General features: G+C 36.8%; 1 protein-coding gene across 2 annotated transcripts in view; it reads left to right on the top strand.

Moving 5' to 3' along the window:
* SENP8 (SUMO peptidase family member, NEDD8 specific) overlaps positions 1-26,976 on the top strand; it is a 45,737-nt gene that overhangs the window by 3,510 nt on the left and 15,251 nt on the right. Inside the window, exon 2 of one of the 2 annotated variants that reach the window (XR_011075371.1) lies at positions 13,222-14,021. Coding sequence is in view for 1 of the 2 variants with exons in the window: in XM_068554913.1 (XP_068411014.1) it covers positions 13,258-13,896 (639 nt within the window). In the remaining variant the exon portion in view is untranslated. Of the gene's footprint in view, positions 1-13,221; positions 14,354-26,976 lie in introns of those variants that run through there. The other variant, XM_068554913.1, reaches the window with a different exon arrangement.

The following is a 26,976-nucleotide window of genomic DNA, read 5'->3' on the forward strand; positions in this document are numbered from 1 at the left end:
TTAAAGCAGAGAGAATACTTGAAACTTATGAGAGATTTTAAGCATTTTTATTCCTTACAGAAAATCTCTGAAAGTTCCTTTCTCTGGCTTCCAATTAGATGACTACACTTTCGCACATTCATCTATTATAAAAGCACTAGAACACAGTCATGATACTGAAAAAAATTGTCCTGGTTACAGTTATTATTTTTGAGCATCTATATTGTAGGTTTAAAAATCGTTCGTAGGCCTGCCTTCCCTGAGGGCCAAAAAATAAATAAATGCTCTCTCAGAGCAGTGTGATAGGTTAAATTCCTTCAAAACAATAGCTTGTGGATTTCTGGCCTTAGCTGGCTGTAATTTTCCCACTACTGTTTGTTGCAGCAACTTGGCACTTTACATTAGCAGCTAAAATATATAGTTGCTGGAAATGTTTAGTCCTACTTAATAATATATAATTCAGACCTGGTCAGATGACTCACAAGTATTCGTATTAATTAACATTTAAAGACAAATTGCTAAGAGAATTCTATATGTCATAATCGAGTCCCATCAGACACTGTTTTCCTGTCAGCACAGTACAGTAAAACATAAATTCATTGTTTCTTCCATTTGTTCATTAAATATTTATTGAGCACCTGCTATGCACCAAGCACATTTTTGAAACCCATTAAATAGGAGTTTGTAATAGCAATTTACCTCTTAACTATCTATGAAAAAAATAACTTACCAGGCTTTGAAATCTAGAAGACAAATAAGAATAAAAGATGATGGCTTTTTTATACTCTTTCAAACAAAATGCTTGCGTATAGCTACTGTGGGCTAAACACAGTGGTTATTTATGAAACCAGGCAGATTATAACTTTAGCTTGACCACATCTTATCAGCTAGGATATATTAGCTATATACTAAATAAAATTCTGTCTACTCTTTTGTAAAATATCTTAGACCTCTCATTAAATCTAGTGTCCTCCCCAAACACTATTTACAGTCCTAGTCATTTCAAATTTTGCAGTTGTGTTAAGTCATTTCTCAGAAAATTTAAGCAAAACAAAATCATTTTAAGAAAAGGCTGGTGTTTACACCAAGTAAAAAAAATAGTGACACAGTTATAGATGGAACCTTTGAAGTAGAAATGGTAGACTAAGAATAAAGTTCTTTTTCTGGTCAATGACCCCTTAGCCATTGATAGCCATGCCTAATAAGTAACAGAACAATAAATGGAGAGCCTCAGTGCTAGAAGAAATTCTAAAAGTTTACTTAGTCTATCTCCCTGGCCCAAGGTAGGGCCAAATGGAATTTATGGCTGTAGAGTTACCAGGCATCATCATCATACCAAATGGTTTTTCTGCTTTGAGAGCTGAATTCCTCTATTTGTAAAATATTCATGTTAGAGGAATATTGTTCAAATTTATAGATAATTTATAAAATTGAGAAATCTTCCTATGTTTATAACAATTTTGTGTTTTCAAGCACTGAAGATAGCAGGGTTGAGTAGAATCTAATCTCTGTCTTCAATAGGGATGTAAAATCTTGATGGTAATTCTTAACATGCCACTTTATACAAATCTCTGGATGGTTTAGGCTAGCATTAAAAGGAAACGTTTAATTAGGGGAAATTGAAACCAAAAAATAAGGCTTCAACTTCCTTCCTGAAAATTTTTCTGCTTGTGCTGCCATGAAAAGCACATTTGGTCTTGGATGTGATTCTTTTTGTGAAATTGCAAAGGGAATCATTCATTAGAAGTTGGACGTAATCTAATTTTAATGAACATCAGATTATATTTAAATCTTTGTGTTCGAAGTTTTGTAGAAGAGAGATTAGACTTACTGTTTTTTTCCAGGGGACAAAAGTGAGACCAGTGAGTTGAAGAAACAGACATTTTTAGGTCAGTGTAAGAGTGGGAGGTGGTACATTTTTTTTTTTCTTGAATGAAAATAGCTGTATTTACTGGTATGTGCTCATTATAAAAAGAAAGGGGAAAAAATTAAGCAGTCAATATCAAAAGAAGAAAGTTTAAAAGTATTAAAATTCCGTTCTTAAAGAAAACTGTATATAACTTTAGATGGCTATCATTCTTGACTATTTTTGTGTATATTTGTGTACAGATTTTTATATAACCTTTCTTTCCATAACATGTTATGAACAACTTCCTGTGTCAATAAATTTATTTCTACAACTTCATTTTTTAATGGCTGCAAAGTATTCCATTGAATGGAAATCCTATTATTTAAATTTACCAGTCCTCTTTTAAACTTTGAGATTGTTTCCAATTTTTCTGTTATAAATATTGCTGTGGTAAACATCCCTGTTAAATTTTTGCACATATCCTAATGTTTCCCTTCAGATATATTTCTGAAAGTGTAATACCTACCTATAGACATTTCTTAAATATTAAAATATAATGGCAAATTATCCTTCAAAAAGCTTGCATTTGTTTACATTTCTGTTAACAATAAGAATGCCCATTTTCCCATAGTTACTCAGCAATGCTGGTTATTATCAGTTTTCCACATCTTTGCTAATTTGACAGGTAAAAAATGAAATCTTACTTCAACTTACATTTCTTTGATTACTAGTAAGGTGTTGAGTATCTTTTCATGTGTTTATTGACCAGTTGTATAAGTGTTTTTAAGCTCTATTTTCTTTTTTTTTTTTTTTTTTAATTTATTTATTTATTTATTTATTTTTGGCTGTGTTGGGTCTTTGTTTCTGTGCGAGGGCTTTCTCTAGTTGCGGCGAGTGGGGGCCACTCTTCATCGCGGTGCACGGGCCTCTCACTATCACGGCCTCTCTTGTTGAGGAGCACAGGCTCCAGACGCGCAGGCTCAGTAATTGTGGCTCAGGGGCCCAGTTGCTCCGCGGCATGTGGGATCTTCCCAGACCAGGGCTCGAACCCGTGTCCCCTGCATTGGCAGGCAGACTCTCAACCGCTGCGCCACCAGGGAAGCCCCAGCTCTATTTTCTTTTAATATTTTTGTTTCACTTTTTAACATTTAAATTTCACTCCATCTGAAATATAATTCGATATGAGGTCTGAAGTAGGGACCTAACTTCATTTTTTAATCGAATGATTAACAACTTGTTCCAGTACCATTTATTACATTACCCAGTTAGCATATCTCAAACTTCACTGCACAGACAATAAGGTGTTAATAGATAATGTACCAAAACAAACACAAAAAGGATTTCATTGGTCAAATGAGTTGGGAAAAAAATCAGACCAAGAAAAGTTAAGTTTCTTTATTACAGAACCTCTCGTAGCCTCTAATATGCTTGTGTGCATTATGAATCAACAATACAGAGTTTTAGGATGCAGCATTTCCCTAACTTACTTAACCATATAATCTTTTTTCTTTCCAGAAATACCTGTGAAATCCTATGGAACTATGCTGTCCAAAATAGTAGCCACTACCCACATGTAGCTATTTCAATTTAAGTTTAAATTAATTAAAACAAATAAAATCAGTCCCTCAGTCTCACTAGCCATTTTCAAGTGCTCAATAGCCACATATGGCTAGTGGCTACTATATTGGACACTGCAGATAAAGAACATTTATTTCCATCATCATGGAAAGTCCTACTGGACAGCACTGCTATAGAACATAGTGTTCACTGAAAATGGAATAATCCATAAATTTCTCCCATTGATTTATAATGTCTTCATCATCATATTTAAAATTTCTAAAATGCATGGATTTGTTTTTGTACTGTTACACTGATTTATCTGTTTCTGCTCCAGTATTACACAGCTAGTTGTAAGTCAGGCTCCTGCACATTTTTCCCTGAGAGCAGAAATGAAAAATTCCTGCATGGAGTAGGAAGTTAAGACTAGAAGGGATAGTAAAGGCCTTTATACTTCTAAGACTCTATAAAGGTAAAAATTTCTCTGCAGAACATGATATATATCATGTAAAGATCCATACTCCATTATTCATTTATTTATTCTACAATTATTATTTATTGTCCGCCCGACAAGTTTTGTTTTAGGCCCAGGGGGCCAAGATGATAAACAAGTTTAGGCAGACAAGGTCCTTTATTCTCTATGCTCATGGAGCTTACATTTTTGGCCTGGGGAGGGGGAGTGTTAATCAAGAAACAAATAAATGAAAAAGAAAACTGTCAGACAGCCACAAGTGCTATGCGAGGAATTGAAATTAGAGGACAAGAGAGTGACCGGTGGCCTCTTATTTTGACTGATCGTGGGAGATCTCTGTGAATAAGTGACATTTAAACTGAAATCTACCCAACACATGGAGCCAGCCACTAGAAGGTTCAGGCACAGCTAGTACCCCAGCCCTCAGGAGAAAAAAAGCATGGTGTGTTTGAAGAATAAAAAGAAAGTTGGTGTGGCTGGAGCTTAGTGGGCAAGGGGAAGAGTGATGGAAATGAGATTGGAGCGGTGGCTGGGGCCATGTGATCATGCAGGGTGTTGGTAAGCAGCTAGGGCAGGGCATTCACTTTTTTTTCTGAGTGTAATAGTGTGCTACCAGAGGGTTTTAAACAGGACAGGTGTGACCTGACAAAATTTTAAACAATTACTCTGACAGCTGTATGGAGAATTTACTGGAGGGGTCAATAGTAGAAGTAAGGAGACCTGTTAGGCTATATCAAGATAAGAAATGTTGATGGACTTGACTGTGATGGAAGTAAAGATGAAAACCATTGGACAGGTTCAGAACATTTTGGCTGTAGAATCAATAGGACTTATCAATTGGCGAGGAGGTATGAAGAAAATAGAAAGTTCAGGGATGATGTCTATTTCATTATGTAATATTAGGTTCAATTTCTAGTCTAATTATAGGCAAAATTGGCACACAGAAAACACCAATAAATGTATTTTGACCAAGTGAATAAATTTGCTTCAATAATTGTCTTGCTCCTATACACATTTAAGCTGCTAAAGCATAAGGTTTTGCTCATGTCTTTATTAATTTTTAGGGAATCTGGTTCCTAAGAATTAGGGGTTTATGTTACAGGCCTATCACGTATGGAGAGTAACTAAACTGTTCCACTGAAGTATCCAAGCCAGCGGAGTAGCGTGAATGAAGCAGAGAAAATTGCCTTTCTCAGGTGCAAAAGTTCTCTGGAAATTTCTTATTTTAAAAATCTATGCTGATTTTGCATTTTATGCTACATTATGTCAATGTTTATGTTAATTAAGATGTTGTAAGTTACTGATTTAAATGTTTTAAGTATTTCAGATATTAAAAATATCAATATTTAAGATTAAATTACTTAGCTCTTTTCCCCCAAAATTAGTGAAATTGAAGCTCTAGGAAGATGCACTGGGATTATTAGCCTATGTTTGATTTTCGTGTATGGGTGTGTTTGTTTGCTTTTGTCTGTCAATACCTGCTGGCACATAGCCATGTATCTAGTTAGAGGAGCACAGACCACATCTGTGAGCTTTTGCAGTTTGATACAATTTAAAACAAAAACTGAAGGGAGTGAGGAGGGGAAAGGGAAACTGCATTTCAAAACTACTAACTGTTATAATCTTCACTTAAAATGAGTAAATAGCTGGGCTTTGCGCTTTGTAGTGTTTAAAAACATAACTGAATGAGGCTGTTCCTTTTTTTTTTTTTTTTAAGGAACCCTTTCTGAATAATTAGGGGGAAAAAATGAATAAAAGTCACAGTTCTGGGATAGTGTTTTCTTAGGGCTTTGCAGTAAAACTTATCTGGCTCACTACTGTGGTTTTAACCACAACAGGCATATTTTCCCAGAAGTTATGAGAATTGATGCATACCTTATGAAATGCTTGTTAATTAAAATTTTCATGTATATTTTTGATCTTATGAATATTTATGCATCTCTAATGTAGGCAATTCTTATATCCACTGTAATTAGTATTTTTAAGTATTTGCTCATCAAAAATTCCAACTGAATCAGCAGTAACACCTCTAGTTAAAGGTTAATCTACTTGGAAACTGCCTTTAAGATATTTTAACAAATAGCTCCAATGCTTTATTAGATCTCTAAAAGCTCTTAAAATTAATTCAGCCTAGACATTTACAATAGGTTACATTATAGTGGTCTAAAACAGGGATTGGCAAAGTTTTTCTCTAAGAGGGCAAACAGTAAATATATTAGACTTTGCAGGCTACTCAGCTCTTACAGCTCAAAAGCAGCCATAAAGAATATGTAAACAAATGAGCATGATTTTGTTGCAGTAAGACTTTAAAGAGGAAGGGAAGATTTTTATTTTATTTTATTTTATTTAACATCTTTATTGGAGTATAATTGCTTTACAATGGTGTGTTAGTTTCTGCTGTATAACAAAGTGAATCAGCTATACATATACATATATCCCCATATCTCCTCCCTCTTGCGTCTCCCTCCCACCCTCCCTATCCCACCCCTCTAGGTGGACACAAAGCACTGAGCTGATCTCCCTGTGCTATGCGGCTTCTTCCCACAAGGGAAGATTTTTAAATTTGCAAAGATGAGAGCTTAGAATTGTACAACGCTAGAGCTAGAGGAGTCTTTTAGAAATCATAGAATCACTTGGAAACATCTTAAAAATACAGGTGCCCAGGCCCTCCCCCCAGAGATAGATCATGTGTGTTCTTTAAAATCTCCACAGATGATTCAAACGTGCATCCCTGGCTAGAATCGCTATTTATCTAGTCCAAACCTCACTTTGCAGATGATGAAGCTGAGACCCAGAAGTTTAAAATGTCTTCTCCAGAGTCAAACAACTGGTTGATTGCAGATCTGAACTGAATCCCAAGTCTACTGACTCCCAGCCTAGTGTTTTTTCTACTGAACCTGCAGCTTCTTGCCTTACTTATATCAGCAGGAAATCAGAATGGTTCCTATTGAATTATAAATTTTCCCTTTAAATTAATTTTTATTTTTATTTAATTGCCCTGTTTTTATAACAGAAATATTCAAGTAGTATGCATTTTAAGGATTTTAAGATTAATATGAAAAATAGTCTCTTCCTTTTGTTAAAATTAAATATTTGGGAAGTGTTCTATACTATGAATTCAGTATTCACTTCATTTAGCTACAGAAGTTGGAAGATATAATAAACTAAACCCTGTAACCACAAGGTTTGTGTATGCTGACAACACATTAACAGCATGCTTCACTCAGGTTGAGAGACTGCTTTTCTCTGGAGTTAGCATTCACTCTGCTTATGCCAAAGGTGAAGTACAAGAGTGCAGAGTCATGCCCTGGCTAGATCTATCCTTGGTGACTTTGTGGCTTTATATAAAGAGACAAACAGATGCTTTATTTTCAAGAAATCTTTAAGATCCATTATTACCACCCCAAATATATAGAGAACAGGGAAGGAAATAATTTTTTTTGAGAGCTTGCTAGATACCAGACAATGTGCTGAGTCTTTTCACTTGTGTTTTTAATTCACAGAGCAACTCTTGAGAGACAGGTTTTATTATTACCTCCTTTTACAGATGAAGAAAATGAGGCCAGGAAAGAGGATGCATAACTTGTCCAGAGTCACACAGATAGCAAGTGGCAAAGTCAGATCCTGAACTCAAAGCCTCCCGGCTCCAAAATATAGAACTATACTATATATTTTTTTAACATCTTTATTGGAGTATAATTGCTTTACAGTGTTGTGTTAGTTTCTGCTGTATAACAAAGTGCATCAGCTATATGCATACGTATATCCCCATATCCCCTCCCTCTTGTGTCTCCCTCACACCCTCCTTATCCCACCCCTCTAGGTGGTTGCAGAGCACCGAGCTGATCTCCCTGTGCCATGCAGCTGCTTCCCACTAGCTGTTGGTTTTATATTTGGTAGTGTATATATGTCAGTGCTACTCTCTCACTTCGTCCCAGCTTACCCTTCCCCCTCCCCGTGTCCTCAAGTCCATAATCTACGTCTGTGTCTTTATTCCTGTCCTGCCCCTAGGTTCATCAGAACCTTTTTTTTTTTTTTTAGATTCCATATATATGTGTTAGCATACGGTATTTGTTTTTCTCTTTCTGACTTACTTCACTCTGTATGACAGACTCTAGGTCCATCCACCTCATTGCAAATAACTCAATTTCGTTTCTTTTTATGGCTAATATTCCATTGTATATATGTGCCACATCTTTATCCATTCATCTGTTGATGGACACTTAGGTTGCTTCCATGTCCTGGCTATTGTAAATAGGGCTGCAATGAACACTGTGGTACATGACTCTTTTTGAATTATGGTTTTCTTAGGGTATATGCCCAGTAGTGGGATTGCTGGGTCGAATGGTAGTTCTATTTTTAGTTTTTTAAGGAACCTCCATCCTGTTCTCCATAGTGTCTGTATCAATTTACATTCCCACCAACAGTGCAAGAGGGTTCCCTTTTCTCCACACCCTCTCCAGCATTTATTGTTTGTAGATATTTTGATGATGGCCATTCTGACTGGTGTGAGGTGATACCTCATTGTAGTTTTGATTTGCATTTCTCTAATGATTAGTGATGTTGAGCATCTTTTCATTTGTTTGTTGGCAATCTGTATATCTTCTTTGGAGAAATGTCTATTTAGGTCTTCTGTCTCTTTTTAGATTGGGTTGTTTGTGTTTTGATATTGAGTTGCATGGGCTGCTTGTATATTTTGGAGATTAATCCTTTGTCAGTTGCTTCATTTGCAAATATTTTCTCCTATTCTGAGGGTTGTCTTTTTGTTTTGTTTATGGTTTCCTTTGCTGTGCAAAAGCTTTTAAGTTTCATTAGGCCCCATTTGTTTATTTTTGTTTTTATTTCCATTTCTCTAGGAGGTGGGTCAAAAAGGATCTTGCTGTGATTTATGTCATAGAGTGTTCTGCCTATGTTTTCCTCTGAGAGTTTTATAGTGTCTGGCCTTACATTTAGGTCTTTAATCAATCCATTTTGAGTTTATTTTTGTGTATGGTGTTAGGGAGTGTTCTAATTTCATTCAAACAGTTGGGGAGATGTACTATGTTCTTGGATTGGAAGAATCAACATTGTGGAAATGACTATACTATATTTTGTCGGATTTTACAAATAGAACTATGAGGAGGTCATTGTCTCCCCAATATTCCTTACCATCCACCAAGACCAGATACATAGGTCTCTTAATTCTGAAGGAATTTACTACTAATCAACAGAGGAAAACAGACAAAACACAAAACCAAAGCAAAAATGGGGATGTTACAGACAATACAAAAATCTTAAAATGCCTTATTTCCCTTTTTTTTCCTAATCTGTATTTTCTGACTCCCTTTTTAAAAAGGTTCATTCATCTGACAAACATTCATTGTACCTCAGATATGCTAAGCACAGTGCTCACTATATAGAAAGGATATAACCCTAGGATGGTTCCAAATGGCTCCTGGTTCTTGTGCTAGGTCGCCTTCCATCTCCTTTTCCCTTACTCCATTAATGATGGGATCATTGTTCTTCCAGTCACTCCAACGAAAACTTCCAGACCGTTTCTTAATTCTTATCTCTTATTTGCCCTCCTCTGATCCCTTATTGATACTCTGTCTGTAATATCTTTTCCTCCTTGCCTCTCTCCTACTACCATTTCGCCTGGTTTAGGTCATGTCCTCCTACCTTTACTTTCAATGAAAATCTAGTTGATCTCTACCTCCAATTTCTCTCCCTACCAATTAATCCTGTATACTATGCCTGAATCATTAATCTTCCTAAAGCACTGACAAAGCCATTAATGGCTCCACATTTTCTCCAGTATAAGTTCTACACTTTACACCTAGAAATCAGTCTATCAACACTTAGCTTCTGATAATCCTCCAACCTTCACCTACATCCCTACTCCCACTTCATTCCAGACAAACTGGACTACACACTTAAAGGCACTTTCCTTGCCTCTCTGCCTTCTTAATGCCCTTCAACATGCATGCAACTCTACCTGCCTTTCAAGAGCCCACATTTATGCCACTTTCTCCTTGAAGTCTTTCCTGATCTGAGCTCTCCATCCATTTCCCTCTTTTGAATTCCCATTCATATTATTTGTGGCTTATGGGTTTCTTCTTTGAGTGTAAGCTACCTTACACATCTTTGTATCTCCCATGACACCTAATATTAGGTACTCAATAGGTGTTCATTGACTAAAAGACATGTATATATTCATTATGTATTCATTATAACATAATAGGCTTAAGCTCAGTGAGGGTAGGAACTATGACTATCTTATCCCCATTCTGATTTTCTAGCCCCTAGCACATAGGAAACACGCAATAAACATTTGTTCAGTGTGATACATTACAGTTACCAGTTGTCAGGATATAAATTTCCTGATGACCCAGTAGATATCTGGAAATACTACTTTGTTATATTTTTTTAAAGTATTAGTTACTTACATTTCTTCATTTAATATTGACAAATACCCGTTGGTAAAGGTCATGTATTAATATTCTCACTTTACAGAAAAGGAAACTGTGTCTTAAAGAAATCAAGTAGTTTGTTTATGATCGTATATCCAATGAGTTAACAGAATGGAGTCTAAAATTCAAGTCTTCCAATATGAAGTTTAGCATCCATTTTCTTGGCCAAGGTGGTTTGCCCAAAGGCCTGTCTGGTTCCATCTGCTTTAGAATTGTTGAGGTTAAACTATTGCAATCATGCTTTATGGAATAGAATTAAGTCCTGATTGACCCAATGTCTGTACGTTGGATGTTTTCAAAATCAAACAAACAAAACACAAAAACTGTTTTCTGAAGAAAATCTTGGCCCTGCCTGTGGACACTCCCTCCAAGGTGAGATGCCTGTCTGTTCAGGCACTCTTCTTCTTGTGGGCTTCTACCCTTAGTTGGGTTTGCTGTTAAGGTGTAGGTCTGATTTCAGCTGGCAGCATAGAGAACAGGTCTCCAGGTATTTGCCAGGCAGTACAGTCTGGCCCTTACCACTCCTCATAGTCATTGAAGGCATGAGGGGGAGAGTCAGGGAGCCTTGCTCGATGCACATGCAGTCATTCCCTTTTCATGCTCATATATTCTTAAATCCAGTCACATCAGCAGCCAGCTGAGCACCTAGCCTCGCACAGCTGCTTTTACTAGATTGCTGTTTGCTCATTTGCCATCAGGCTGGATATTAAGGATCGTTGTAAGAAAGTCCTCTGAAATTGTTTCATCTTTTATAAGGATATTATGCGACATTCATTATAATACACCATGTCTTTTATGAAAATTTCTTGAGAGAAGTCTGTCTGACCTTAATACAAAGAATGCTTTTACCTCTCCAGAGCAATTGCTTTGTTTTTACCCTATGGACATTGTGAATGTTTAACTTAACACTCTCTGGTTAGCTGCCAAAGAGCAAGAGCCAAATTTGTGGCGCACCCATAACAAATGTACTCTATGCCTCGTTAACTTCGTTCCTGGCTCCAGTTTATGTCTGTGCTCAAGTTATTCTTTCCTCTTAAGAAAATCTTAATTCATGCCATCTTATTTTATACAGATAGATATACACACTCATCAACAGCCTTGTATTACTTCTGATAGTTCATATTATGATGTACTGTATGCACAAAAAAACCGTCTTTGGTGCTTCCTAGCTACCTCATTACTTGAGGTTTTTTTTCTTCAGGGGTATATTTATTTTTCTGTATGGGTTTTTGTAGGGTTTTGATTACATGAAAATGGTTGTGTCACAAAATTTTGTTTTAATAGTGTAACCAAGTGGTAAAATAACTAGTCTAATGGCCAGAATTGATTAAATTAATGTCACTATTCTAGCCCAGTCTTTCATAGCAGTGTTATTTTCTTACAGTATGCTTTGCTTTGTACTCTCAATCTGCATGTGACAGTTTATTGCTTTATGATTTTTAGAAATATTGTTATGCTGCCAAGTGAGTGCATAGCAGTGACCTCTGTTAGGTTCAAATATTATATTACCACACTTATCACATTTCTTGTCTCTGTTAGCACCTTACCTCAGGTGATCATGAGCATATTAATCTTACTATATGACTTGTCTTGCTCCCTCTCTAAGTTAGTCATGCCTTTGTTTGAACAAGGTAATATGAATGGATATTTGTTTCCAAACCTCATTTCCTTTGATTAGTTTGGAGTTCTATCCAGATTGTCCAATCATCTTACTAATATCATCCAATTAATAACATAAGTACTATTTGTACAACATTTTATACTCTTTTAATACCTTCGAGTAAAATTATTTGGCCTTTTCTACAACTCTCTGGGGCCATTTTACAGATGACCAAAAACAAGGACAAAATCAAAATCAATTAAATGACTTAATTAGGATGATACTAGCAAATCAGTGGTAGAACTAGGGCTAGCCCCAGGTCTCATGATTCCTGTGCCACACTACCTTTCAGTGCCAGAAGAATTTCTGTAGTCTCTGTCATACCCCTTGAGGTTAAAGATGGGATAGACTGTCACTCATGTTCATAACTGGGCAGAATCAGGAATGAATTTCATTTGTATTACCCTCATGATTTTCTGTTCTTGAAATTACAGTTCCTTTTAACTACTCTAATCACTGTCACTTTCCATTATGGAATGAGGAAGCAATATTTTATCTTATCTCTTGAAAATTAATTTTGAAATGGAAGCTATTTCCCTTAGTAATTAGTGACATTTAAATTGGACTCTGAAAATTCATCTTTTTTTTTTTAAATTAATTAATTTATTCTTGGCTGAGTTGGGTCTTCATTGCTGCACGCAGGCTTTCTCTAGTTGCAGTGAGCAGGGGCCACTCTTCGTTGTGGTGCGCGGGCCTCTCATTGCGGCGGCCTCTCGTTGCGGAGCATGGGCTCTAGGCGCGCAGGCTTCAGCAGTTGTGACACATGGGCCCAGTTGCTCCGCGGCATGTGGGATCCTCCTGGGCCAGGGCTCGAACCCATGTCCCCTGCATTGGCAGGCAGATTCTTAACCACTGCACCACCAGGGAAGCCCTGAAAATTCATCTTTAATATAAAAACAATTTGCCATTCTTATCATGCATATTCATTAAAGGGCCAAATATATGGTTCATGCTATAGAGTTTGGTAAAACATTAGTTATAATTTTAACCAATCTCTGCATTTAAAGAGGAGATTTTAAATCCATGCTTACTATTTCAGATGCAGAATTTCCAAAGTTTTCATTCTAACTAATTGTTGACATAAAGCACATAAGCTAGAGTTTTTTTGAGTGTTTACTCTTAGCCAGACATTGTTGCTAAACACTTTACAATTTAATCCTTACCCAAAACCTTGTAAGAGTAGCTATTTATGACCCCCATTTTACAGCCAAGTATCATATTCAACAGTAAATATTGTCTTCTGCCTCTCCTTCAGCTTCTGGAATTTCTGAGCAGCCCTGGTCAGTACAAGATGGACCCAGTAGTCTTGAGTTACATGGACAGTCTACTGCGGCAATCAGATGTCTCACTATTGGATCCTCCAAGCTGGCTCAATGACCATATTATTGGGTTTGCCTTTGAGTACTTTGCCAACAGTCAGTTTCATGACTGCTCTGACCATGTCTGCTTCATCAGCCCTGAAGTCACCCAGTTCATCAAGTGCACTGGCAACCCAGCAGAGATCGCCATGTTCCTTGAACCCTTGGACCTCCCTCACAAGAGAGTTGTATTTTTAGCCATCAATGATAATTCCAACCAGGCAGCTGGGGGAACCCATTGGAGTTTGTTGGTTTATCTCCAAGATAAAAATAGCTTTTTTCATTATGATTCTCATAGTAGGAGCAACTCAGTCCATGCAAAGCAGGTAGCGGAGAAACTAGAGGCTTTCTTAGGCAGAAAAGGAGACAAATTGGCCTTTGTGGAAGAGAAAGCCCCTGCTCAACAAAACAGCTATGACTGTGGGATGTACGTGATATGTAACACTGAGGCCTTGTGTCAGAACTACTTCAGGCAACAGCCAGAATCGCTATTGCAGCTACTCACTCCTACGTACATCACAAGGAAGAGAGGAGAATGGAAAGATCTCATTGCCACACTTGCTAAAAATTAGCTATTGAAATATATTTGTGACTTTTGAAGTCTCCTCTTTCTGCCTCTCCCCATGTATTGGATGGCTGCAACCTCAGTGCCTGAGGGAAGATGCCTGGTAGAGGGAAGATGCCTGGTAGAGGAAAGGTTAGAATTCTTACTTTTTCCTGAGAGAATGTTATCCTCTGTATTATCCTAATGGAAAGTTTCACTTTAACCCTAACTTGAGAGCAATATGTTCTGTGAAAATGTCTTGAAAATATGCACCAAAACCTTAAAACCAAGCTATCTTAACACTTATTAATTCCCTTTTGGTCTCCCTTATCCACATTGGCTTATTCCAAAGGAAAAGCAGTGATCGGTAAACCAAATTAAGACTATGTGAAGTCTAGAATGCAAGAAGAAAATTATAGAAGAACCAAAAACTTATTGCACAGCCCACATACTATTTTTTTTGTCAGAAGTGATTTGACATAACATGACCTATAACTAAATAAACAATTTAAAAGCCGTATGCCAACTCACTGTGCTATTCTGTTGATTTTTAGTTAGTGCCTAGTGACATGTAAAAGGATTGTTGTATTTTTTTTGAATTTTATTTTTTTATACAGCAGGTTCTTATTAGTCATCAATTTTATACACATCAGTGTATACATTTCAATCCCAATCGCCCAATTCATCACGCCAGCCCCCCCCACCCCCCCGCCGCTTTCCCCCCTTGGTATCCATACGTTTGTTCTCTACATCTGTGTCTCAGTTTCTGACCTGCAAACCGGTTCATCTGTACCATTTTTCTAGGTTCCACATATATGCGTTAATATACGATATTTGTTTTGCTCTTTCTGACTTACTTCATTCTCTATGACAGTCTCTAGATCCATCCACGTCTCAACAAATGACCCAATTTCGTTCCTTTTTATGGCTGAGTAATATTCCATTGTATATATGTACCACACCTTCTTTATCCATTCGTCTGTCGATGGGCATTTAGGTTGCTTCCATGACCTGGCTATTGTAAATAGTGCTGCAGTGAGCATTGGGGTGCATGTGTCTTTTTGAATTATGGTTTTCTCTGGGTATATGCCCAGTAGTGGGATTGCTGGATCATATGGTAATTCTATTTTTAGTTTTTTAAGGAACCTCCATACTGTTCTCCATAGTGGCTATATCAATTTACATTCCCACCAACAGTGCAAGAGGGTTCCCTTTCCTCCACACCCTCTCCAGCATTTGCTGTTTGTAGATTTTCTGATGATGCCCATTCTAACTGGTGTGAGGTGATACCTCATTGTAGTTTTGATTTGCATTTCTCTAATAATTAGTGATGTTGAGCAGCTTTACATGTGCTTCTTGGCCATCTGTATGTCTTCTTTGGAGAAATGTCTGTTTAGGTCTTCTGCCCATTTTTGGATTGGGCTGTTTGTTTTTTTTAATATTGAGCTGCATGAGCTGTTTATATAGTTTGGAGATTAATCCTTTGTCCATTGATTCATTTGCAAATATTTTCTCCCATTCTGAGGGTTGTCTTTTCATCTTGTTTATGGTTTCCTTTGCTGTGCAAAAGCTTTGAAGTTTCATTAGGTCCCATTTGTTTATTTTTCTTTTTATTTCCACTACTCTAGGAGGTGGATCAAAAAAGATCTTGCTGTGATTTATGTCAAAGAGTGTTCTTCCTATGTTTTCCTATAAGAGTTTTATAGTGTCCGGTCTTACATTTAGGTCTCTAATCCATTTTGAGTTTATTTTTGTGTATGGTGTTAGAGAGTGCTCTAGTTTCATTCTTTTACATGTAGCTGTCCAGCTTTCCCAGCACCACTGATTGAAGAGACTATCTTTTCTCCATCATATATCCTTGCCTCCTTTGTCATAGATTAGTTGACCATAAGTGCGTGGGTTTATCTCTGGGCTTTCTATCTTGTTCCATTGATCTATGTTTCTGTTTTTGTGCCAGTACCATATTGTCTTGATGACTGTAGCTTTGTTGTATAGTCTGAAGTCAGGGAGTCTGATTCCTCCAGCTCCGCTTTTTTCCCTCAAGACTGCTTTGGCTATTTGGGGTCTTTTGTGTCTCCATACAAATTTTAACACTTTTTGTTCTAGTTCTGTAAAAAATGCTATTGGTAATTTGATAGGGATTGCATTGAATCTGTAGATTGCTTTGAGTAGTATAGTCATTTTCACAATGTTAATCCTTCCAATCCAAGAACATGGTATATCTCTCCATCTGTTGGTATCATCTTTAATTTCTTTCATCAGTGTCTTATAGTTTTCTGCATATAGGTCTTTTGTCTCCCTAGGTAGGTTTATTCCTAGGTATTTTATTTTTTTTGTTGCAGTGGTAAATGGGAGTGTTTCCTTAATTTCTCTTTCTGATCTTTCATCATTAGTGTATAGGAATGCAGGAGATTTCTATGCATTAATTTTGTATCCTGCAACTTTACCAAACTCATTGATTAGCTCTAGTAGTTTTCTGGTGGCATCTTTAGGATTCTCTATGTATAGTATCATGTCATCTGCAAACAGTGACAGTTTTACTTCTTTTCCAATTTGTATTCCTTTTATTTCTTTTTCTTCTCTGATTGCTGAGGCTAGGACTTCCCAAACTATGTTGAATAACAGTGGTGAGAGTGGACATCCTTGTCTTGTTCCTGATCTTAGAGGAAATGCTTTCAGTTTTTCACCATTGAGAATGATGTTTGCTGTGGGTTTGTCGTATGTGACCTTTATTATGTTGAGGTAGGTTTCCTCTATGCCCACTTTCTGGAGAGTTTTTATCATAAATGGGTGTTGAATTTTGTCAAAAGCTTTTTCTACATCTATTGAGATGATCATATGGTTTTTATTCTTCAATTTGTTAATATGGTGTATCACATTGTTTGATTTGCATATATTGAAGAATCCTTGCATCCCTGGGATAAATCCCACTTGATCATGGTGTATGATCCTTTTAATGTGTTGTTGGATTCTGTTTGCTAGTATTTTGTTGAGGCTTTTAGCATCTGTATTCATCAGTGATATTGGTCTGTAATTTTCTTTTTTTGTAGTATCTTTGTCTGGTTTTGGTATCAGGGTGATGGTGGCCTCATAGAATGAGTGTGGGGAGTGTTCCTTCCTCTGCAATTTTTTGGAAGAGTTTGAGAAGGATGGGTGTTAGCTCTTCTCTAAATGTTTGATAGAATTCCCCTGTGAAGCCATCTGGTCCTGCACTTTTCTTTGTTGGAAGATTTTTAATCACAGTTTCAATTTCATTAATTGTGATTGGTCTGTTCATATTTTCTACTTCTTCCTGGTTCAGTCTTGGAAGGTTATACCTTTCTAAGAATTTGTCCATTTCTTCCAGGTTGTCCATTTTATTGGCATAGAGTGGCTTGTCTCTTAGGCTGCTTTGTATTTCTGTGGTGTCTGTTGTAACTTCTCCTTTTTCATTTCTAATTTTATTGATTTGAGTCCTTTCCCTCTTTTTCTTGATGAGTCTGGCTAATGGTTTATCAATTTTGTTTATCTTCTCAAAGAACCAGCTTTTAGTTTTATTGATGTTTGCATTGTTTTCTTTGTTTCTATTTCATTTATTTCTGCTCTGATCTTTATGATTTCTTTCCTTCTGCTAACTTTGGGTTTTGTTTGTTCTTCTTTCTCTAGTTCCTTTGGGTGTAAGGTTAGATTCTTTATTTGAGATTGTTCTTGTTTCTTGAGGTAGGCTTGTATAGCTATAAACTTCCCTCTTAGAACTGCTTTTGCTGCATCCCATAGGTTTTGGATCGCCATGTTTTCATTGTCATTTGTCTCTAGGTATTTTCTGATTTCCTCCTTGATTTCTTCAGTGATGTCTCAGTTATTTAGTAATGTATTGTTCAGCCTCCATGTGTTTGTGTTTTTTACGTTTTTTTCCCTGTAATTGATTTCTAATCTCATAGCATTGTGGTCAGAAAAGATGCTTGATATGATTTCAGTTTTCTTAAATTTACTGAGGCTTGATTTGTGACCCAAGATGTTATCTATCCTGGAGAATGTTCCATGCGCACTTGAGAAGAAAGTGTAATCTGCTGTTTTTGGATGGAATGTCCTATAAATATCAATTAAATCTATCTGGTCTACTGTGTCATTTAAAGCTTCTGTTTCCTTATTTATTTTCACTTTGGATGATCTGTCCATTGGTGTAAGTGAGGTGTTAAAGTCCCCCACTATTATTGTGTTACTGTCGATTTCCTCTTTTATAGCTGTTAGCAGTTGCCTTATGTATTGAGATGCTCCTATGTTGGGTGCATATATATTTATAATTGTTATTTCTTCTTCTTGGATTGATCTCTTGATCATTATGTAGTGTCCTTCCTTGTCTCTTGTAACAATCTTTATTTTAGTGTCTATTTTATCTGATATGAGTGTAGCTACTCCAGCTTTCTTTTGATTTCCATTTGCATGGAGTATCTTTTTCCATCCCCTCACTTTCAGTCTGTATGTGTCCCTAGGTCTGAAGTGGGTCTCTTGTAGACAGCATATATATGGGTCTCGTTTTTGTATGCATTCAGCAAGCCTATGTCTTTTGGTTGGAGCATTTAATCCATTCACGTTTAAGGTAATTATCGATATGTATGTCCCTATGACCACTTTCTTAATTGTTTTGGGTTTGTTTTTGTAGGTCCTTTTCTTCTCTTGTGTTTCCTACTTAGAGAAGTCCCTTTAGCATTTGTTGTAGAGCTGGTTTGGTGGTGCTGAATTCTCTTAGCTTTTGCTTGTCTGTAAAGCTTTTGATTTCTCCATTGAATCTGAATGAGATCCTTGGCGGTTAGAGTAATCTTGGTTGTAGGTTCTTCCCTTTCATCACTTTAAGTATATCATGCCACTCCCTTCTGGCTTGTAGGGTTTCTGCTGAGAAATCAGCTGTTAACCTTATGGGAGTTCCCTTGTATGTTATGTGTCATTTTTCCCTTGCTGCTTTCAATAATTTTTCTTTGTCTTTAATTTTTGCCAGTTTGATTACTATGTGTCTTGGCGTGTTTCTCCTTGGGTTTATCCTGTGTGGGACTCTCTGCGCTTCCTAGACTTGGGTGGCTATTTCCTTTCCCATGTTAGGGAGGTTTTCGACTATAATCTCTTCAGATATTTTCTCGGGTCCTTTCTCTCTCTCTTCTCCTTCTGGGACCCCTATAATGCGAATGTTGTTGCGTTTAATGTTGTCCCAGAGGTCTCTTAGGCTGTCTTCATTTCTTTTCATTCTTTTTTCTTTATTCTGTTCAGCGGCAGTGAATTCCACCATTCTGTCTTCCAGGTCACTTATCCGTTCTTCTGCCTCAGTTATTCTGCTATTGATTCCTTCTAGTGTAGTTTTCATTTCAGTTATTGTGTTGTTCATCTCTGTTTGTTTGTTCTTTAATTCTTCTAGGTATTTGTTAAACATTTCTTGCATCTTCTCAATCTTTGCCTCCATTCTTTTTCTGAGGTCTTGGATCATCTTCACTATCATTATTCTGAATTCTTTTTCTGGAAGGTTGCCTATCTCCATTTAGTTGTTTTTCTGGGGTTTTATCTTGTTCCTTCATCTGGTACATAGCCCTCTGCCTTTTCATCTTGTCTATCTTTCTGTGAATGTCAGCCGACATATTTGAAGAGGTCAGCTGGCTAGAAGCAGATCAAGACCTAACCTAATTCAACATCTAAATATTAAGAGAATCGGTTACTCAGTTCTGTGAGATCTCTTCCATTCACCATGCAAAGGCTTTCCCAGCTATAACTTTTGCCAATACTTGATAAAGATGGTGTTAGCCCATCTTCCCCCATCTGATTCCCAGAGTGCTTTAAGAAAGGGGGAATATTAAATAACTTCATCAAAATAAAAGCCTTGGTGGACCTCTTACTTTGCTCAGTGAGTGGGCTGCCTTGCTACTCTGGATTGATAACAAGCTTTCCTTCACCTTGTCTATTAGCCATGCACACACTCTTTCCTTATATCCAAAGCTCTGTAGTTTTAAAACTTATAGCTGATAACTTCCCAAGATTACCTGGTTTTTCAGATAAATATTTCTGCTTTCTGATAGTCATTTTTCCTCCCCTCTTTACCTTAATCTGACAGAATTGTTTTCAGTTAGTCATGGTGATTTGAGGACTATTATTGTATCTGAAACTTAGAGACTGAAAGTTGGTTTATTTCTGAGATATAAAGGAGAAAAAGTGACCTTTCTCAACCCTTTCACTTAATTCAAAATGCAGACAATGTAATTTTTAAAATGTGGAACTAAGAGTAAAAAAGAAAAGCTATCCCTCCTAAATCATGGATATGTTTTTTCAGTTATTTCAGATAATGAATAATTTAAATGATATGTTAGATGCACATATTCTATTTCTAATGAGAATTAGATTGCAATGTGTATGGGACTTGAAAGCCAAAGATTAACTTCAGCCATGAAACTTATTTCAGCTACCTCCCCAGCCTAACCCTGCCCCCAGCCCGCATGGCCCAAAATAACCTCACCACTCAGTGACCACAGAGGCAGTAACCCAGTTCCTTTTAGTCGGGAAGGGAAAACCCAGTAAGTGTAAATAAGTACAGGTCACATAGCAGGCCTCAGTGAACACAAGTTGAAACTAAAAGTCAAAGAGAAAGCTACCAAAAAAGTTTCCATTTCAAGTCAGTATATTTGGGATAAAAAAGGATACCTAATGGAAGCTGGGAGCAGGAAAAAAAAGATTAGGAACTGGCAATCAGCCATAGAGGTGAAATAGGGAGGGAGGGACAGCAAAAGGACACGGGTTGCCGAGGCCAGGAGTGTAGATATGATAAGAAAGCAATATTGTTTAAATAACTGTTGACTTAGGCATCTAGTCTAGACTGCGAAAGGGTCAAATTTTCTCTGGGAAAAGTTGTTGTCTTTCTGATAATGAATAGTGCAAAGTATGTCTGTTTAAATGTCAGATTGTGTCCCTCTTAAGACAGTACATATGGGAGCAATCTTTCCTGACTCCCTAAGATTCGTGCCAGAAATAAATTATTTTTTGAACTAAACTAGTAAAGTCTTTAAAAAAAAAAAAAAGAAGAAGACTAAATCTAAGGTCTCCTTTTCCAGATACATAGCATGATTGGATTGTACCACAGGTTAGTCTACTTCTGTAAAACTTTTGAGTATGCCATTTGTAAGTGTTAACATTGTAAATGACAGGAGAACTTGAGTCTACTTGTAATACTTCACTAGATACTATAACAGCCTGTAAGTTATACACCTGCTTGACTATATACCATTGATATTACATGATACACAATAGGAAAAAGATCTTTTGCTGGTACTGTGCTCCCTTCTTTTAGAGTCAAAAGGATCTAGTGTGCAGAATTCAATTTAAAAATATTCAGTGGGTAAGCAGGTTATTCAAAAGTGGATTGAGCAGTTATCACACTGAACCACCCTGCTTTCAAATATCCTGTTGTATTGATCCATAAGTAACTCACACTTGTCCAACCTGTGTCTCATATGGAATTGAAAGGTCACCATATATAAACCCAGCTTCACATGGTGGTCAAAAATATCATTGATTTTTCTATTTAACACTGTCCAGATCAAAATATTTCTGCCCTTTGGCTAGATAGCTGTTGAAGTTCCTAAGTACTAGTCCTAATTGGATCAGAATAATTTAAAAACCACAAGTGGATTATATTTCTGATATGTCTTATTATTTTTATAGTTTTTACTATATCCATATTGACTATATGTTTTAATAATAGGTATTCCATTGAAATGGCAAACTCATATGGTTATTTACTGATACTGAAATTTTTTTCTTCCATCACTTAGAAAAGGGGAGAATAGTTACAGAAATTTACATGCTATGGTGTGGGAAAGAGCATGAATGTTGCAAATCCAAGCACTATCAGTTATACACTTATAGCCTTGGGCAAGTTTCAGATTCAGTAGCCTCATCTGCAAAACGAAGTTGTAGTCTGTTTAAGCAGGTACAATGAGGATTCAGTATGGTGTGTAAAGCATATAGTACACACAAAAATAAACCTATTTCTCTGTCCTACTACCAGTCCATTTTAAGACTAGCAGCAAGTTTGAAAACTTAGTTTTATAGTGCACCCATTCAGCTGTGTGAAAAATGGCCTGATAAATACTGTTATGTCAAAAGAGAAAACTTACTCAAGGGTGGTAAATGACAACTAATCTTTGTATCACTCTATAACGTGCAAAGTACTTTATATACGTTATTATATATAATTATAATCTCATTTAATTGTCAAGTTTTTTCCAGGTATTTTTGTATTGAATTATGGTTGATTTACAGTGTTTCAGGTGTATAGCAAAGTGATTCATTTATACATGTATATATTCTTTTTCAGATTTTTTTCCATTTTCTATTATAGGTTATTACAAGATATTAAATATAGTTCCCTGTGCTATACAGTAGGTCCTTGTTGTTTACCAATTTTATATATAGTAGTGTGTATCTGTTAATCCCAGGTTCCTAATTTATCCCTTACCCCCACTTTCCCCTTTGGTAACCTTAAGTTTGTTTTCTCTGTCTTGTGAGTCTTTCTGTTTTGTAAATTAGTTCATTGTGTCGTGTTTTTAAATTCTGCATATAAATGATATGTGATATTTGTCTTTGACTTCGCTTAGTATGATAATCTCTAGGCTCATCTATGTTGTTTCCATATATATATATGAATATACCATGTCTTCTTTATCCATTCATCTGTCGATGGACATTTAGGTTGCTCCCATGTTGTTGTAGATGATGCTGCTGTGAACATTGGGGTGCATGTATCTTTTCAAATTAGAGTCTCCTCCCTATGTATGCCCAGGATTGGGATTGCTGTATCATATGGTAACTCTATTTTTAGTTTTTTAAGGAACTCCACACTGTTCTCCATAGTGGCTGCACCAGTTTACATTCCCACCAACAACGTAGGAGGGTTCCCTTTTGTCCACACCCCCTCCAGCATTTATTATTTGTTGACTTTTTAATGATGGCCATTCTGACCGGTGACCGGTGAGGTGTAACCTCCTTGTAGTTTTGATTTGCATTTCTCTAATAATTAGCGATGATAAGCATCTTTTCATGTGCCTGTTAGCCATCTGTATGTCTTCTTTGGGGAAATGTCTCTTTAGGTCTTTTGCCCATTTTTTGATTGGATTGTTTGTTTTGTTGTTGTTTTGATATTGAGCTGTATGGCTGTATGAGCTGTTTGTATATTTTTAGAAATTAATCTCGTCAGTTGCATTATTTACAAATATTTTCTCCCATTCTGTAGGTTGTCTTTTTGTTTTGTTTATGGTTTCCTTTGCTGTGCAAAAGCTTGTAAGTTTAATTAGGTCCCATTTGTTTATTTTTGCTTTTGTTTCCATTACTCTAGGAGACAGTTCCAGAAAAATACTGTTGTGATTTAGGCCTGTGCTTCCCTTTAGGAGGTTTATAGTATCCAGTATTATGTTTAGGTCTTTAATCCATTTTGAGTTTATTTTTTTTATGGTGTTAGAGAATGTTCTAATTTAATAAGTTCATAGGTTTATTTCTGGGCTTTCTGTCCTGTTCCATTGATCTATGTGTTTGTTTTTGTGCCAGTACCATACTGTTTTGATTACTGTAGCTTTGTTGTATAGTCTGAAGTCAAGGAGCCTGATTCCTCCAGCTCCATTCTTAAGATTGTTTTGGCTATTCAGGGTCTTCTGTGTTTCTGTACAAGTTTAAAATTTTTTTGTTCTAGTTCTTTGAAAAATGCCATTGGTAGTTTGGTAGGGATTGCATTGAATCTGTAGATTGCCTTAGATAGTATGGTCATTTTAATATTGATTCTTCCAATCTGAGAACATGGTATATTTTTCCACCTGTTTGTGTCATCTTCAGTTGTTTCATCAGCGTCTTATAGTTTTCAGAGTACAGGGGGTTTTTTGCCTCCTTAGGTAGGTTTATTCCTAGGTATTTTATTCTTTTTGATGCGATGGTAAATGGGGTTGTTGCCTTAATTTCTCTTTCTGATATTTCATTGTTAGTGAATAGAAACTGTATATTAATTTTGTATCCTGCAACTTTACTGAATTCATTGATGAACTCTAATAGTTTTCTGGTGGCACCTTTAGGATTTTCTATGTATAGTATCATGTCATCTGCAAACAGTGACAGTTTTACATCTTCTTTTCCAGTTTGGATTCCTTTTATTTCTTTTTCTTCTCTGATTGTTGTGGCTAGGACTTCCAAAACCATGTTGAATAAAAGTGGCAAGAGCGAGCATCCTTGTCTAATTCCTGATCTTAGCAGGAATGCTTTCAGCTTTTCACCATTGAGCATGATGTTAGCTGTGGGTTTGTCATATGTGGCCTTTATTATGTTCAGGTAGGTTCCCTCTGTGCCTACTTTCTGGAGAGTTTTTTTCATAACTGAATGTTGAATTTTATCAAAAGCTTTTTCTGCATCTGTTGAGATGATCATATGGTTTTTACTCTTCAGTTTGTTAATGTGGTGTATCACATTGATTGAATTGCAGATATTGAAAAATCCTTGCATCCCTGTGATAAATCCCACTTGATCATGGTGTATGATCCTTTTAATGTATTGTTGGAGTTGGTTTGCTAGTATTTTGTTGAGAATTTTTGCATCTATATTCATCAGTGATACTGGCCTGTAATTTTCTTTATTGTGTGATATCTTTGTCTGGTTTTGGTCTCAAGGTGATGATGGTGGCCTCATAGAATGAGTTCGGAAGTGTTTCTTCCTCTGCAATTTTTGGAATAGTTTCAGAAGGATAGGAGTTAACTCTTCTCTAAATGTTTAGTAGAATTCACCTGTGAAGCCATCTGGTCCTGGACATTTGTTTGTTGGGATTTTTAAATTACTGACTCAGTTTCAGTACTGGTAATTGGTCTGTTCATATTTTCTATTTCCTCCTAGTTCGGTCTTGTGAGATTGTACCTTTGTAAGAATTTGGCTATTTCTTCTAGGTTGTACATTTTATTGGTATATAATTGTTCATAGTAGTCTCTTACAATCCTTTGTACTTCTGTGATGTCGGTTGTAACTTCTTTTTCATTTCTGACTTTATTGATTTGGGCCCTCTCACTTTTTTTCTTGATGAGTCTGGCTAAATGTTCATCAATTTTGTTTATCGTTTCAAAGAACCAGCTTTTCGTCTCATTGATTTTCTTTTTCTTTGCCTCTATTTCATTTATTTCTGCTCTGATATTTGTGATTTATTGCCTTCTACTGACTTTGGGTTTTGTTTGTTCTTCTTCCTCTAGTTGCTTTAGGTGTAAGATTAGGTTGTTTATTTGAGATTTTTCTCATTTCCTGAGGTAAGCTTGTATTGCTATAAACTTCCCTCTTAGAACTGCTTTTGTTGAGTCCCATAGGTTTTGGATCATCGTATTTTTGTTTTCATTTATCTCTAGGTATTTTTTGATTTCTTCTTTGATTTCTTCTGTGATCCATTGATTGTTTAGTAGCATATTGTTTAGCCTCCGACATGTTTGTGTCTTTTGCAGTTTTTTTTTTCTTGTAGCTGATTTCTAGTCTCATAGTGTTGTGGTCGGGGGGGAAAAAAAAAAGATGCTTGATATGATTTCAATTTTGTTAAATTTACCAAGGCTTGTTTTGTGGCCTAGCATGTGATCTATCCTGGAGAATGTTCCACGTGTACTTGAAAAGAATGTGTATTCTGCTGCTTTCGGATAGAATGCTCTATAAATATCATCTGGCCTAATGTGTTATTTAAGGTCTGTTTCTTTATTGATTTTCTGTCTGGGTGATCTGTCCATTGATATAAGTGAGGTGTTAAAAAGCCCCCTACTATTCTGTTACTGTTGATTTCTCCTTTTATTTCTGTTAATATTTGCCTTATATATTGAGGTGTTCCTGTGTTGGGTGTATGTGTGTGTGTGTGTGTGTATATATATATATATATATATATATTCACAATTTTTTTTAATTTTTTTTAATGATATTCTTGTCTGCTTACATTCTTTTTATGTATGTATGTATGTATGTATGTATGTATGGCTGTGTTGGGTCTTCGTTTCTGTGCGAGGGCTTTCTCTAGTTGTGGCAAGCGGGGGCCACTCTTCATTGTGGTGCGGGGGCCGCTCTTCATCGCGGTGCGCGGGCCTCTCACTATCTCAGCCTCTCGTTGCCGAGCACAGGCTCCAGACGCGCAGGCGCAGTAATTGTGGCTCATGGGCTGAGTTGCTCCGCAGCATGTGGGATCTTCCCAGGCCAGGGCTTGAACCCTCGTCCCCTGCATTGGCAGGCAGATTCTCAACCACTGCACCACCAGGGAAGCCCTTCACAATTGTTGTATCTTCTTCTTGGATTGATCCCTTGATCATTATGTAGTATCCTTCTTTGTACCTTGTAACAGTCTTTATTTTAAAGTCTATTTTGGCTGATATAAGCATTGCTACTCTGGCTTTCTTTTGATTTCCATTTGTGTGGAATACCTTTTTCCTTCTCCTCACTTTCAGTCTGTATGTGTCTCTAGATCTGTGAGTCTTTTGTAGGCAGCATATATACGGGTCTTGTTTTTGTATCCATTCAGCCAGTCTGTCTTTTGGTTGGAGCATTTAGTCTGTTTGTATTTAAGATAATTATCAATATGTATGTGTTTTTTTTGTTTTTATTTTTTGTTTTTTTTTTGGCTACGTTGGGTCTTTTGTTGCTGCGCGTAGGCTTTCTCTAGTTGTGGTGAGCAGGGGCTACTCTTTGTTGTGGTGCCCGGGTTTCTCATTGCGGTGGCTTCTCTTGTGGAGCACGGGCTCTAGGTGCGCGGGCTTCAGTAGTTGTGGCTCGCGGGCTCTAGAGCGCAGGCTCAGTAGTTGTGGCGCACAGACTTAGTTGCTCTGCGGCATGTGGGATCTTCTCAGACCAGGGCTTGAACCCGTGTCCCTTGCATTGGTAGGTGGATTCTTAACCACCGCGCCGCCAGGGAAGTCCTCGATATGTATGTTCTTAATGCCATTTTATTAGTTGTTTTGGATTTGTTTTTGTAGGTCTTTTTCCCCCCCTTTCTTCTTTTGTTCTCTTTTTTGTGACTTGATGGCTATCTTTAGTGTTGTATTTGGATTTCTTTTTCTTTTTGGGGTGTATATCTAGTATAGATTTTTGGTTTGCCGTTACCATGAGGTTTTTG

This window comes from Eschrichtius robustus, chromosome 1 (assembly GCF_028021215.1).
Source record: "Eschrichtius robustus isolate mEscRob2 chromosome 1, mEscRob2.pri, whole genome shotgun sequence".
NCBI classification, from domain to species: Eukaryota; Metazoa; Chordata; class Mammalia; order Artiodactyla; family Eschrichtiidae; genus Eschrichtius; species Eschrichtius robustus.